Consider the following 14099-nt stretch of genomic DNA (forward strand, 5'->3'; position numbering starts at 1 on the left):
AAAGTGTCAGAAGAGAAGACAAGAGAAGGCAAGCTGGCAGAGGCAGTGTGATTCTTTGAGCAGTCTTCTGCTATGAAAACTTGAGTTGTGCCATCCATGTGGATGTTACTTTGACATGTACTACCTAAGCATTGTTGAAGACCATGCACACCCTTTGATAGAAACAGTACTCCCTGATTTTGGCAGGATAATGTGCCCTGCCACAAAGCAAAGATGGTTCAGGAATGGTTCAAGGAGCACAATCATGAGCCTCCAAATTCCCCAGGTCTCAGTCCAGTCTAGCATTTGGGATGTGCTGGACCAACACGTCTGATCTATGAAGGCCCCATCTTGCAACTTATAGGTCTTAAAGCAGGGGTCCCCAATCCCAGTCCACGAGGGCCGGTGTCCCTGCAGGTTTTAGATCTCACCCTGGGTCCACACACCTGAATCACATGATTAGTTCATTACCAGGCTTCTGGAGAACTTCAAGACATGTTGAGAAGGTAATTTATCCATTTAAATCAGCTGTGATGGATCAAGGACACATCTAAAACCTGCAGGGACACTGGCCCTCGTGGACTGGGATTGGGGACCCCTGTCTTAAAGGATCTGTTGCTAACATATTGGTGCATATACCACAGCACATCTTCAGCAATCTAGTGGAGTCCATGCCTCGATTGGTCAGAACTGTTTTGGCAGCAAAGGGGGGACCAACATTATTAGGCAGGTGGTCATAATGTTATGCTGATTGATGTATAAGGGCAAGTAATACTTATATGAGTGAATCCAAAGCACTGAGAAACTCGGCACTTCAACCTGGATCTCGTAATGCCCCATGGCCCACTTTGGATTTGTGTACAGATGAGCGTACAAGTGGTCGAGTCCATACTGCATGAATTAAAATGTATTTCATTAGAAGTCACTCAATATGTTACACTGTGTTTTGGAATTGTGTATCTTGGCGAAGGTGTGCAATGTGAAAGGGGGTAAAAATAAAGACTGAAATGAAGCTGCTGTCACAGCTCTGGAGTGAAAAAGCTGTGATTTTGCTTTTACCCACAGCTTGTCAGGAGCTGTGAGGCACAAAAAAAGAACCTCTTCTCAAGTACAAATTGTCATCTTCACCAAATAATAGAATCACTTTCGAAACAGCAGATGATCATTTTAATCCCAGGAACAGTGATGAGTTGGAGTGTCTCACACACACACTTTGTCAACATGTCATCCTGGAGGTCAGCACCCTGACCACTGAACCACCACAGCCTGCTGATAGGCACAGAACTGCCGTGTGACAGAAGGGCTTTTTGTATTGTTGTCGTTGGTGGTGGTGCTGAAAAATGCCACTGTTGGTATTGTATGGTGGATCCATGTCTGATGAAACTTTTCTGCATTTATAATTCTATTAGTTTTGACCACCAGGTAAGACCTGCTGACCTTCATCTTAAGTTCAGTTCTAGTGTGGCCATGGTTCAAGTCCAGATGCCTCTCTGGGGTCCCATGTCGGGTCTGAATTTTTCCTAGCAAAGAGGTTTTTACTTTTGTTCTCCACTTGTCCAGTTTTCCCAATTGTGCACCGAGGAATAGGAATTTTTTGGCTAATAGCCCATTCAGGCTTCCCAGTGGGGATTACTTTGCTGGTACAAAATTACTATTTTACTCCACTCAAACTGTGTAATCTTTGGCATTTGTCATCAATTCAGCTAAAGAAATGGGGATATTTTTTATGTTTTTTTGTTTATGTGACAGGCAATTAATAACAAAGTGCATGTACAACTTAAAATTTGATCTTTGATCAATTTTCTGTTAAGTGCAGACACAACACTGGTTCATTCCTTTTTTTAATGCCTGAATGCTTTCCTATAACAATGTCGAAGAAAAAAAAGACATCCAGAAAGCCTGCAGAACTCTTACTGAGGAGCACTTTAAAAGTTACAAAATGTCAGGCTCCTTGGACACAAAACATAAAGAAATGGGGGGGCGGGGGCTTGAGACTGTTGCACAGTACTGTAAGTGAATGTGAACGCAAGAAGAATTGTGTATTTTTGGTGCTTTGAGCTCCCCAAAAGTGAGAGCTCTTCAGTTCGATTAGATTCAACAGTGCTGACAGCTCTACAGCAGGTATCACCACAACCAGGCAACTCACAGCAAAGCAGTCTGAATGGATACATATTGCTACATGTCCAAAGAAAAATATGTAAATTTGATTTGGGGTGAACTGTCCTTTATAAATAAATGATGCAGCAGCTCCAACCCCTGTCCAATAATGAGCCCACACTGATCATTAGACTGTGTGAAATATTGGAATCCACCTGAAGCAGAACATTTAACATTCTTGTATTTTTTTTCCTCCATCTAAAGTCGATATTCTTGCTCACAGCTGTAAATCAATTTTTTCTTGTTTTATATTTGAACCAAATCAACCAGACTCCATTGTTCTGTCTGGAGAGCAGAATATGAAGTCGACCCAATTCACTTGTTCTGTCTGTAGATGTGACCCATCTAACACGGACCTGATTCCATTTGTTTCTTTGCAAATTTTGAAGAAAACATCTCTCAAATGTAATTTTTCCTCTCTGCAGATATAAACTTAAACTCTCTCTGATTGTATTATTTCCCCTGAAGGGTTTAATATACACGCAGCCTTCTCCTGTTTGTATCTGCCAAATTTAATTTCCTTTTCCGTATAGATGTGAAAAAAAGTGGCTTAATTTCATTTTGTTCTCTGTAGAGCTGAGCATACACTAATTCCAATTTCCTTTCTCTGTATCTGTTTTTAGATCCATCTCTATTAAAATCAGCTTAATTCCATTTCTTCCTCCGTATCTTTGTCTTCAGATCCGTCTCTATGCCCGGCCGGATGCCATTTTGAGCGGAGCAGGGGACTACGCCCTCCACATTACCAAGAGGCTCCTCGGATTTTATCAGGACTACTTCAAAGTCCAGTACTCTCTGCCTAAACTAGGTAAGGCTGCTGACGTGCTGTCCTTCCTCTGACGTTATGTGGGCTCGTCTCCTTCATTGTCTTGCCAGGATCTGCTCAGTGTGCACTGCAGCTCTCTGACTGTGTGGAGATGAAGTAAAGTTGGGATGAAATACTTTGTTCCCCTGAAGTCTGATTTCCTGTCAGCTTTCATTAAATAAAAACCACACTGTTTACTTACCATCCCCCTGCCGATCCAAATTAGGAAAGGAAAAACAGCTTCCACTTCCTGGGTGTCTCATTTTAGGGAAGTCAGCCAACTCTTTGTCCTTTGTACAATTACTGTTAGGCTCATCAATTTTTACTCATATGGGGCAAAGAAAGCACACTGTCCTCCTTTTCCTTTTGCGTGTTGGGGGCTACAAAGAGAATACGTCTGGGAATTGAACCTCAGTCAGTTCATGGCAGTTGTAGACATTAAGCACAGTCAGAGTGTATTTTTATTAAAGGAGAAAAGGGTTTGTCTTTACACGCATCAGAGTAAGGTTTCAAAGTACTGAAGTTCAATGCCAACTTTGTCCCTTCATCCTTTATATTTTTAGACTCTTGTTATATAACTGGTTGAATTACAGTAAAAGAAATGTGATTGCCTCACTGCAGACATAAAATAGTTTAAATGCCCTATAGTTAATTCTTTGAAGCTTCTGAATGGATTTGTATGGTAGTGACAGCTGACCTTGGTGCACTGCAGCTCAGACATGAAACTAAACTACAGTGTTTAAAATGTAAGCTGTAAGTGGCAGTGACAGGACTTCTATCAGCTTGCTTGACAATTATTTGTATTAATTTATTTGAATAGATTAATACTGTTTGGTCCTCCGTGTATAGATTGCTAACAGCTAAATGAGTAGAACTTAATGTAACTGAAGCTGAACCTGAAGTTTTGAACGAGGTGGTAAAAAAACTTTTATCAGCTGATGGGAAATCAGCACATAATGGAAGTGAAGATAAAGCTAAAGTTGGAAGAAGCTGAAGTGGTAACAGTCTTCTTCTTGGAGTTTTTTTGAGTCACTTAAAAGTCAACGTTTTGTAGTTTTTCTGTATAAATTACTCAGGGGTTGAAGTGGCATCCTAAGACTGAGAGTAGCTCTGATTAGCTGCCCTGTGTTTGTTAGCTAGTCAAATATAAAAAGATATAACCAGACATTACAGAAGCTATCGGGATTTCTATACAGCATAAACTTAGTATAAAGACTTTTACACACTGGAATTGTTAGGGGGAAAAAAACAACACAAAGTTCAGGAATTTTTTAACGTATAGGCTACACGCACACATGTCACGTTTTTGTAACCTGAGACTGAGAAACTGAGATTCTGGTTTCACTCAGAGAAGACACCAGCACGGAGTATTTCATGGTTTGAGCCCAGAGTTGAAGCTGTATTGGCAGTTGGGACCACATCTGAGGAGGCAAACAGATCATTTCAGAGAGCCGATTAATCCAGAGCAGTCTCTAGCTGTGTATCGGAGGTAAAGAAGTATTATTTAACTATTTCTATGTCATTGTATATTCAGTACTAGAGCACAAACTACAGGTCAGTGTAAACGGTTGCATTTTTAATACACAAAATAGTCACAAAAACTTTATGCATCCTGTGTGTAAACCTTTTTAGAGGTTGAATTCTGTGAGTAAATGGGGCATGAAAAGCAGGTATTAGTGAAGGGGCAAATATAGACTGAAGAGCAGAAGGGGCGAGGATGTGGGTGTGGTCCCACTCCTGCATTTAAGATAAAATACCCCCACTTGGGCCTGCTTGAAATCCTACAGAGCAAACTTTACAGTCTGCCTGCCAGCCATGCGAGTCGTGTTTATGAGTTTCTTATCATCCATCTTATCATCCTGCTACCCTTTAATGTAGCTTAACACTGACCATGAACACCACAGCTTGCTCTGCACCAGTCCAGCGTAGTCCATTACTGCAGTCCTTACCACAATACTGTAAACTAACCAGTTTAGTCTGCAATGAACACTACTAAACCTGCCTATTCATCAAAGTTTTCATCACACAAAATTAGTATACCTCAGCTTTTGAGATGTTTGCTAAATATAAAGCAACACATTATGTTTAAATCAAATAGAAAAAAATCTAAAACTACAAAACGATACTTGTTGGGCTGTCCTTGCCTTTTAAAATAATTTAGTGCACCTCTTACCATGTGAGCAACTGGAGGTAATGCCAGGCTTCAACACATGAAAAATTAACTGGCTTGGCAGTATCATGCATTAATCTGCCTATCAGATTTAATTGTGCATTAATTGAAGGTGTTGGAACATCATTCCAGGTCGTTCCGGCCCATTTTAACGCCTACTGTGGTCATAATTGCTGGATATGAGGAACTTAATGGAATTCAAATTGAACCTTTAGTTGAAGAACTGTAAACGTGGAGGTGGCGGCAAAAGCTGAAGACATATGTGTGACAGCTCATGTTATTAAAAGATGAAAATGAAAGTGTTATCAAGCCATTTTTCAAAGGCTGAAAGGAGATGAAGAGTCAGCTCAGATGGGCAATAAATCAAAGAAATCTATATGTTTGAATTTTAGATTCCTCACTGCCACTTTGTCTATTTTTTTTGTTGTTGTTGTTGTTTTTTATTTGTGAGGTTGTAAAATTAAACGAAATGATCAAAAGTGATGAAAAGAAGAACTAGTAGCTAGAAATGTCCAGAAAATCTTAGAATTTGGTATTACGTGCAAGTTTTGAAAAGGGATGTTGCTCCAAAGATTGTCCATGGGTTGCAAATGAAGTGTTGTATCTCAAGTGCAGACTGAATAACCATGAGTTTCTTCCAGATGCAGATAGTGGTAGATTGAAGCAGAGACATACAGCGAGATGGCAGCCAAATATGTGACCTCCAGTCCAGTGTGTTTTGCATAAAAGAACTCCTCAGTATACAGCCCAGCATTCAGAAAAGGTCTGGAGGCTTTCCAGTGGTGTATAAGATGTCTTATCTGTGGGCACAGCAGAATTCTGCAATTTGCATTCAGAAGGAAATTGCTCTAAATCTGATTTAAATTTTACTCAGACATTATGGATTAAGTGAGGCGAGCTCCAGATGAGAGCCAAGGTTTGTCTTTAAAATATTTTTAACTTTTTCATAAGAAAGTGGTGGGAGCCAGTGGTGCTGTGCTGCATTTGAGATTTTCTGTCATAATTCAGTTTTTTAAATTACAAAAAGATGTGTTGACTGAAGGGTAACAGAGACCATATTGTACTAATCACTGCCAGGAAACACTGTGGTGCTCACGAATGCCTCTGCATTGTCTATAGTCTTGGTAAAAATAATAAATAATAACATAATACTTTAATTAAAAACACTTGGAATTAAATATAGGTGTGCTTCCTAGAATTAACTGGAAAGTCATTTTTATGTATAGTCACTTGGTCAGACAAACTTCTGGCTATGAAATTGACTTCTTTCTCTTGATACCCTTTCTGACACGGCTGCCTCACATATGATGGTGTCACTTCAGTTACCTGTGTTTCCAACCCTCAGACACACCTGCCTGAGGGCTGTCAAACCCTGCTGCTATAAACGGTCCACCGTCATATTAAAATTATGACTTTGTGTCTGTGTGAATAAAAAAAAACAGTCCAATCAAAATCCACTAAATTGCAAAGACAGTTTACTTTAAGTGCAAGGAACTAATGATATAGATATGTCCACCATCACTAGTCTGTAGTGATATTATCTGACTAAACATACTATCAAACTCTCTCCTGAGGGCTTTTCCTTCAAGATGGATTGATGTTTCAGCGGGCTTTGATAAATAAAATGTTCAGTTAAAGGATGACATGAAGCTTTGATCTTTATTTTGACAATATGGTTTGATTTATGGTTCATGTTGTGCTTGATTTTACTTTGCTGTTATGTTACTGACTGACCTTCTTCTGAACGTCCTGTCTGTGTCTTCCTGTCTGCACTCTTTATGCTCACACTGTAAAACTGAATAAAAAGGATAAGGGAGAAATGAGTACCAAAGTAGAACAGGAAGTAACTAATATAAAGGTTAGACAGTGGCGCTTGTCGAAGGACCTATACCCACATAAGGTGTGGTGTGGTATACAGCAAACAATATGTGAGTGCTCACCACTGTACTGTGCTTTCACTCACCAGTCATTTTAAAAACGAATCCAAAAAACAACTCCTAAAGTCAAAGTAATTCTAAGCTTATACCAAAATAAAGTTCTCTTCTTCAGAGTGAGGACAGCTGTCATGCTTTGCATAATTGACTTGGAAGCTTGTTTTTAATCAAAGCATGCCACTTTAAAGTGTTTCAAGTGTCATGTCAACACATTTGAATATTTTTGCTTGGCATTTTAATGCTAGTTAGTATTTCTTCCTCTGCTTTACCAGAAAAATGAGCTGACTGAATCAGTCAGTTGAAACTTTATAGCAGTATGAGCCTTTTTCGTCTGTGCTTCCTGGGCTTTCCTCCTATAAAACCATCAGCCTTTCTGCAGCAGTATGCAGCAGTATATATGTGCAGCCATTTTGCTATGTAGCTATGCTATGTATGCTTCTTCCTGCCCAGATTAATGAATCCTCTCAGAACAGTCAAATTTCATCTCATCCTCCTTCTTCTTTTCTTCTCGTGTCTTTATAATTGTTTGTGTTTTATTCTTCTGACCTGCCAGAATCAATTAGCTGTGTTACAGTGGTACATTTCTTTTTTCCTCTCTTCACCCAAACAAGCTAATGTGATCACTGAGGCTCCATATTGTATATGTCAGACACTTTCTTGCTGTCTACATTCATCCATCACATTAGAAATTCACTTTCAGTCAAAGCTTCCTGTTTGTTTTCATCGCCTCAGATTAGGCCTGACATTTAATTCCACCCTCCCTGACCTTTACAGTGATATTAGCAGCATTAGCAGCATTAACAAGTTGCCCCATGCTGAGTTAAAGGTGATGTCACATCCTGTGGTCCAGACCTGGCTGCACAAAAGTGTCAGGTTAAAAGCTTGAACCTCTTTGATGTCAGGTTGTGAGGAACGGATTTTATTGGCCTCCTGAATCTGTCTTATCTTTTATATAATGTAACAGAAATGAGGTTTTCATATGACAGTAACTGTTATAACCCCAGGATAAAAATGCTCGGAAACTCAAGTGCCAATTTTAGGACGTTTACTGACCACTTTTCAAAACAACCACAGCTAGTCGCAACACATACAGGAAACTGTCCCACACAAAACATTCCGGCAGGGAGAACCCTGAAAAACCTCTGAAGGTTCCGGGGTGCAACGCCCGAAAACATACATTAACAACAACACTGTCTATAACACTTCCCTCCCCTTAAGCAAAAACCCACAACATAGCAATTATGCATAAGTACGGAAAGAGAGGGAGAATTCAACACCACATTATTTTAACAATTCAGTCTATCAGGGGGCTTGTGCTGCCTCTTTGACCTTCTCAGTCCTGCTGCTGGGTTCTCCAGGCTAGGCTGCTGAGCTCCTGTGGCCGGGTTCGGCTCAGGTGACTTAGATTGCTCCACCAGCCCTTCTGGTGATACTGAAGAACCAATCCCGATCTCAGGGGCTGCTGACACGACTTCCCCTTCGGGTGAACCACTCTGAGGCCCCACAATGTCCACAGCCCTGTTTCCACCATGTGCGTGCAAACCACTCTGAGCCCTCTTCTCAGCTCCGTCCGTGCGGGCTCTCACATGATCCTTGTGCCTGCGAACTCGTCTGCCATCCAGCAACTCCACCACAAAAGATACTGGTCCCGAACTGTGGTGAATGACGCCAAGCAGCCACTGTGAACCACCTGTAAAGTTTTTGATATACACACAGTCTCCCTGCTTGAAAACACAGCCTCTGGTATGTAGATCATGTCTCACCTTCTGCCCACTTTGTGACTGGGTGACTCTGGCTCCCACATCTGGGCGAAGAAGATCCAGATGAGATCTGGGCTTCCTCCCCATCAGCAACTCCGCTGGGGACAAGCCTGTGGTGGTATGAGGCGTGATGCAATACTGAAACAGGAAACGGCAGAGCCTCTTTTCTATTGAAAGACCTGGCATTTTTTTCAGACCGTCTTTCAGTGTCTCCACGGCGCGCTCCGCTAAGCCATTGGAGGCAGGGTGGTAGGGTGCGGTGCGGATATGTCAGATCCCATTTCTCTCCATAAATTCTTGGAAAACCCCACTTGTGAACGTGGGCCCATTGTCCGTGACCACTGCCTCAGGTAATCCATGTGTTGCAAAGATTCTCCGGAGTGTGTCTGTGATGACTGGGGCTGTGATGGTTGGCGTTATGTGGGCATCCAGCCATTTTGAATGCGCATCCACCAACACCAGGAACATGTGGCCCAAAAAGGGTCGGCAAAATCTAGATGAAGGCTAGACCATGGACGGCCAGGCCACTCCCATGGGTGGAGTGGGGCAGGTGGTGGCATTTTTTGGTTTGACTGACATTGAGAACAGGCTTTTGCCTTGTCTTCCAAGGCACTGTCCATTCCCGGCCACCACACGAATGACCTTGCCAGACTTTTCATTCGAGAAATCCCTGGATGAGCCTCATGCAACACTTCAATGATCTGTGACCGACCTGGAGGCGGAACAATGACTCGGGAACCCCACAGGATGCAGCCATCTTGAACACTGAGCTCCTGCTGACGCTTGGCATACGGTTTGAGCTGATCCTGCTCCACTGTTGCTGGCCAGCCCTGCAGCAGCCAGTGTTTAACCTGAGATAACTCTGGATCCCGTTCAGTCCATGCTTTGATGTTTTTAGCACAGACCGGAGAGTTCACCAGCCTGTCCAGCAAAAACACAGTTTCTGGGGGCATATTCGACTGGTCGAGGACCTCCGGGAGGGGGAGGCGGCTGAAAGCATCTGCATTCGCATTCTCAGGTCCCGCCTTATAAACAATGCGATACTGGTATGCCGACAGCGTTAATGCCCAGCGCTGAAGCCATGGGTGGGATGCCTTTTGTTTCACTAAAGAGACTCAGGAGGGGCTTATGGTCTGTAACAACAGTAAATGGGCGGCCATACAGGTACTGATAAAATCGTTTCACAGCAACAACTATTGCTAAGCCTTCCTTCTCAAGCTGTGAATAGCCCTTTTCTGCTGCTGTGAGCGTGCGTGACGCATATCCGACCAGTTTCTCTTCCCCCTCTTCCATGCGATGTGAAAGAACAGCTCCTATGCCATACGGGGAGGCATCGCAGGACAGGACCACCTCCTTCTCCGGATCAAAATGCACCAGGAGCGGTGCTGATTGTAACAATTCTTTTACCCGTCTGAAGGCCTTCTCCTGTGCTTGGGACCACCTCCACTGACTGTCTTTGTGGAGTAGCCCATACAGGGGAGCAAGCATGCTGGAGAAGTCAGGCAAAAATTTCCCATAATAGTTCACTAATCCCAAGAATGATCTTAGTTCAGCTACATTCTTTGGACTCGGGGCTTCCTTTACTGCCCTCACTTTCTCTTCCCGCGGGGACAGGCCCTGAGCAGAGATGCGATGACCCAGGTATGTCACGCTAGGGGCTTGGAAAACACACTTACTGCGCTTCAAACGCAACCCTGCTTCTGAGAGCTTCTTCAACACCTGATCAAGGTTACACAGATGCTCCTCTTCTGTTTTACCTGTAACTAAAATGTCATCCAAGTACACAGCAACACCAGAAATGTTTTGCAGAAGATTGTCCATGATGCGCTGAAAGATAGCCGGACTGGATGCAACGCCAAACACCAGGCAGTTGTACTTGAACAGCCCCTTGTGTGTGTTTATTGTCACATATTTTTTTGATTCCTCATCCAGCAGCAACTGCTGGTAAGCATGACTCATATCCAACTTTGTGAATGTCTGACCACCTGCCAGTGTGGCAAACAGGTCATCCACTCAAGGCAGAGGGTAGGCGTCGAGCTGAGAGGCTTGGTTTACTGTCAGTTTGTAATCACCGCATATACACACCCCTCCGTCCTCCTTCAACACTGGTACAATCGGGGCTGCCCAGTCCGAGAACTCTGTTGGCTCAATGACCCCTATCTGTTGTAGTCTCTCCAACTCCGCTTCCACCTTGGCCTTCATGGCGTATGGTACAGTGCGTGGTTTGAAAAAGCGTGGCTGGGCAAAAGGATCCACACACAGCTTCACAGTGGTGCCCCGGAGAGTGCCCAATTCATTCTTGAACACATCTGCTTACCTTCCCAGTAATTCTGCTATTACAGTTACATACCTGATTTCCCTCCAGTTCAGGCGGATTTTCTGCAGAAGGTCACAACCCAGCAGACTAGGCCCCTCCCCTTTCACCACCAGTACTGTTGCTGCAGCTTCTTGACCCTGATATGCTGCATGCACCTCTATGGCACCAAGCAGGGAAATGCATTCACCCGTGTACTGTCTCAGGCTTATCTCAGTCGCTTGGAGAGCTGGTGCCCCGCCCGAGTGCCACAAGCTGTGGTAGGTGGCTTGGCTGATCACAGAAGCTGAGGCCCCTGTATCCACCTCCATTTGTAGCTCCTTCCCATTTACCTGGATAGTGGCATAGATGGGCTCCGCATGGCACTTATTAAAGCCAACCAAATTAAACATGTTGAAAACACACTCATCCTCCTCAGGCGCCATGCTCTGCAGGTGATGTGTGTTTAGTTTGTGTTTTGTCTTCCATTCCTTCTTTGATTTCTCCTTAGTGCCCCTGCATTTCTTGGCTAAGTGCCCCTTTTTCTTGCAGTTATGACAGGTACTGTCTTTGAAAACACAGTCCTTGGCAAAGTGTGCTTCCCCACACCGGTAACACTCCAAAAGCTCCCTCGGTTTGCCCCTCACACTCTGAGATACATGATGCACCTCAGTTGAGTGCATATTGTTGTTAGCTTTCCGAATGTCTTTAGTGTTATTAGCTGCCGTTTCTATTGCCTGAGCAATTTCCAAAGCTTTCTTAAAGTCCAGTGTGGGCTCCCCTAACAACCGACGCTGCATGCCATCATCATTTATACCACACACCAACCTGTCGCAGAGCATGTCATCAAGCACGCCTCCAAACTCACAGTGCTCCGATAGCTGTCTCAGCTCCGTCACATACGCAGCCACCGAAACTCCCGGCTTGTGTGAATGAGTGTGGAATTTGAACCGCTGAACAATCACGGAGGGTTTCGGGCAGTGATGATTTTGCACCAATGTCACCAGTTCTTTGAAACTGAAGTCCCCGGGTTTCTGAGGCGTCGTCAGGTTACGTATCAACTTATAGGTCCTCGCTCCACACGCACTGAGAAGAACTGACCTTTTTTTCCCCTTTGTCCGAAATGTCGTTTGCCAAGAAAAAGTGTTCCAGCCTCTCGACATATTCAATCCAGTCGCCGTCTCCCTCGGCGAACTCCGTGAGCGATCCGATCGTAGCCATAGATGTGAAGTGGTAGTCTGACGGCAAAATCCGTAGCAAAAACTCAAAACTGTCCGCATTCGGCTTTTATCCTCGTCGCCAAAAAGGTGTTATAACCCCAGGATAAAAATGCTCGGAAACTCAAGTGCCAATTTTAGGACGTTTACTGACCACTTTTCAAAACAACCACAGCTAGTCGCAACACATACAGGAAACTGTCCCACACAAAACATTCCGGCAGGGAGAACCCTGAAAAACCTCTGAAGGTTCCGGGGTGCAATGCCCCCAAACATACATTAACAACAACACTGTCTATAACAGTAACGATGTAATTGAAACTAACTGTACTGTAGAAGGTAATGAGGAGTAATGAAGAGTAGCATGTAAAACAAAACAGGCAGATAAGTCTGCATCATGTGCATTGTAGCATGTGCATTAAGTTAATTCCAGATACTGAAGTCCACCTGAAGGCACTTGCATGGGTAAATGTATATTGAAAGCATATGGCTTTCACAGGGATTCAACAATAGAGCGAGGACATTTAACGAAGGGAAAGATAAATTTGGAGTGACGTGAAACAAAGGCTCCCCTGTCAGAACCAAAGAAGATGCAGTTTATAGGTGGAGCATGAGACCCCCGGGCTAACAGTGACTGCAGTATGATGACAGTAAAAGATGCACCAGAGATCTTGTAAGAAAAATTGTAATTTAACTTGGAAGTTAAGTACTTGTCTGATGGAATACCATGTACAGAAATAATTATCCGGTGGGGATAAAGTCATACAGTGTGTCTTAATTTGAGTACTCCCATTAGTACACATCATGCAATGGAGACTGTATGCTATGTGCGTACTTGTCTAGCTGATGAATTTTAATAAGGACTAGTATTTCTAAAACGGTGATTTGTGCACCTAGAGGAACATTTGCGGGGCTTGACTATGATTGCCGTACCGGCCAGGAGCATTATGGGTGGGATTCAGATTTAAGCAATGTCCACACTGGAATTTTAGCCGGCCCGAGAGTGATTCTTTTCTGAAGTGTTCTCTCATATCTGTGTTTGAGACACTGTGAATTTTTAAAAACTTATCTTAAACAACTGTTGCATGAGGAAAGTGCAGGCAAAAGCAGTGGAGAGAATGAATGACAGCTGAATGTAGTGCTGATAGCTTTATCTCTAATTTTGTTGGTGAATCTCAGCTGGAAGTCCACAGTAAACCCACATTTCCCATCATGCCTAGTTGTGCAGGATAGAAGTTGATGGAGAAAAGATGTTTCAGTCGGTTAGCGTGCTGCCACTGTGATCCTGAACAACAGTCAGACTCTCACACGGATGGAGAGTCACCCGAGGGCTGTTGTGTTACTGTGCCAAACAGTAGTCCAGAAATCCCCAGATGTCCTCCCAGTTCACTGTTTTGAAGTTTCGAAACTCATATTAGATCCAAACTCAAGTGTCAACTGTGGTAAATACACGAGTGCAAAGAGAGCAAAGCCTCTGTGTGAATTCCTCTTTGATTTGACTTTCTGTTTTAAATTGAGTTAGATATTTCCTGTATGTGGATGAAAGTCAGTGTGTGTGAGAGAGAGAGAGAGGGACAGAATGCATGTGTGTCAGCAACGACTGAATGCAGTCTTCCATTAAAAATTAGTTTTGTGTGCGTTCCCCTGTTCAGCTATATACAGTATATGCATGTAATCATGGAGTATGTGTCCATTCATACTGATGTTGACATCAGTTTTTACCACAGCTTGCCTCTAACCGCGTCCTACTGTTGCCATCTTTCTCTCTTTCTGTATGTGTGTGT

The 14099-nt window shown here is 43.3% G+C and overlaps 1 protein-coding gene and 1 pseudogene across 1 annotated transcript in view; one reads left to right on the top strand and one right to left on the bottom strand.

Annotated features, from left to right (window-relative positions):
• LOC100692659 (thyrotropin-releasing hormone-degrading ectoenzyme) overlaps positions 1-14099 on the top strand; it is a 257284-nt gene that overhangs the window by 95787 nt on the left and 147398 nt on the right. Inside the window, exon 4 of the mRNA XM_019347171.2 lies at positions 2818-2944. Within this exon, the coding sequence (XP_019202716.1) occupies positions 2818-2944 (127 nt within the window). The remainder of the gene's footprint in view (positions 1-2817; positions 2945-14099) is intronic.
• On the bottom strand, positions 8231-12597 carry LOC112842645 (uncharacterized protein K02A2.6-like; annotated as a pseudogene).

The sequence above is a fragment of the Oreochromis niloticus genome, linkage group LG17 (genome assembly GCF_001858045.2).
Source record: "Oreochromis niloticus isolate F11D_XX linkage group LG17, O_niloticus_UMD_NMBU, whole genome shotgun sequence".
Lineage (NCBI taxonomy): Eukaryota > Metazoa > Chordata > Actinopteri > Cichliformes > Cichlidae > Oreochromis > Oreochromis niloticus.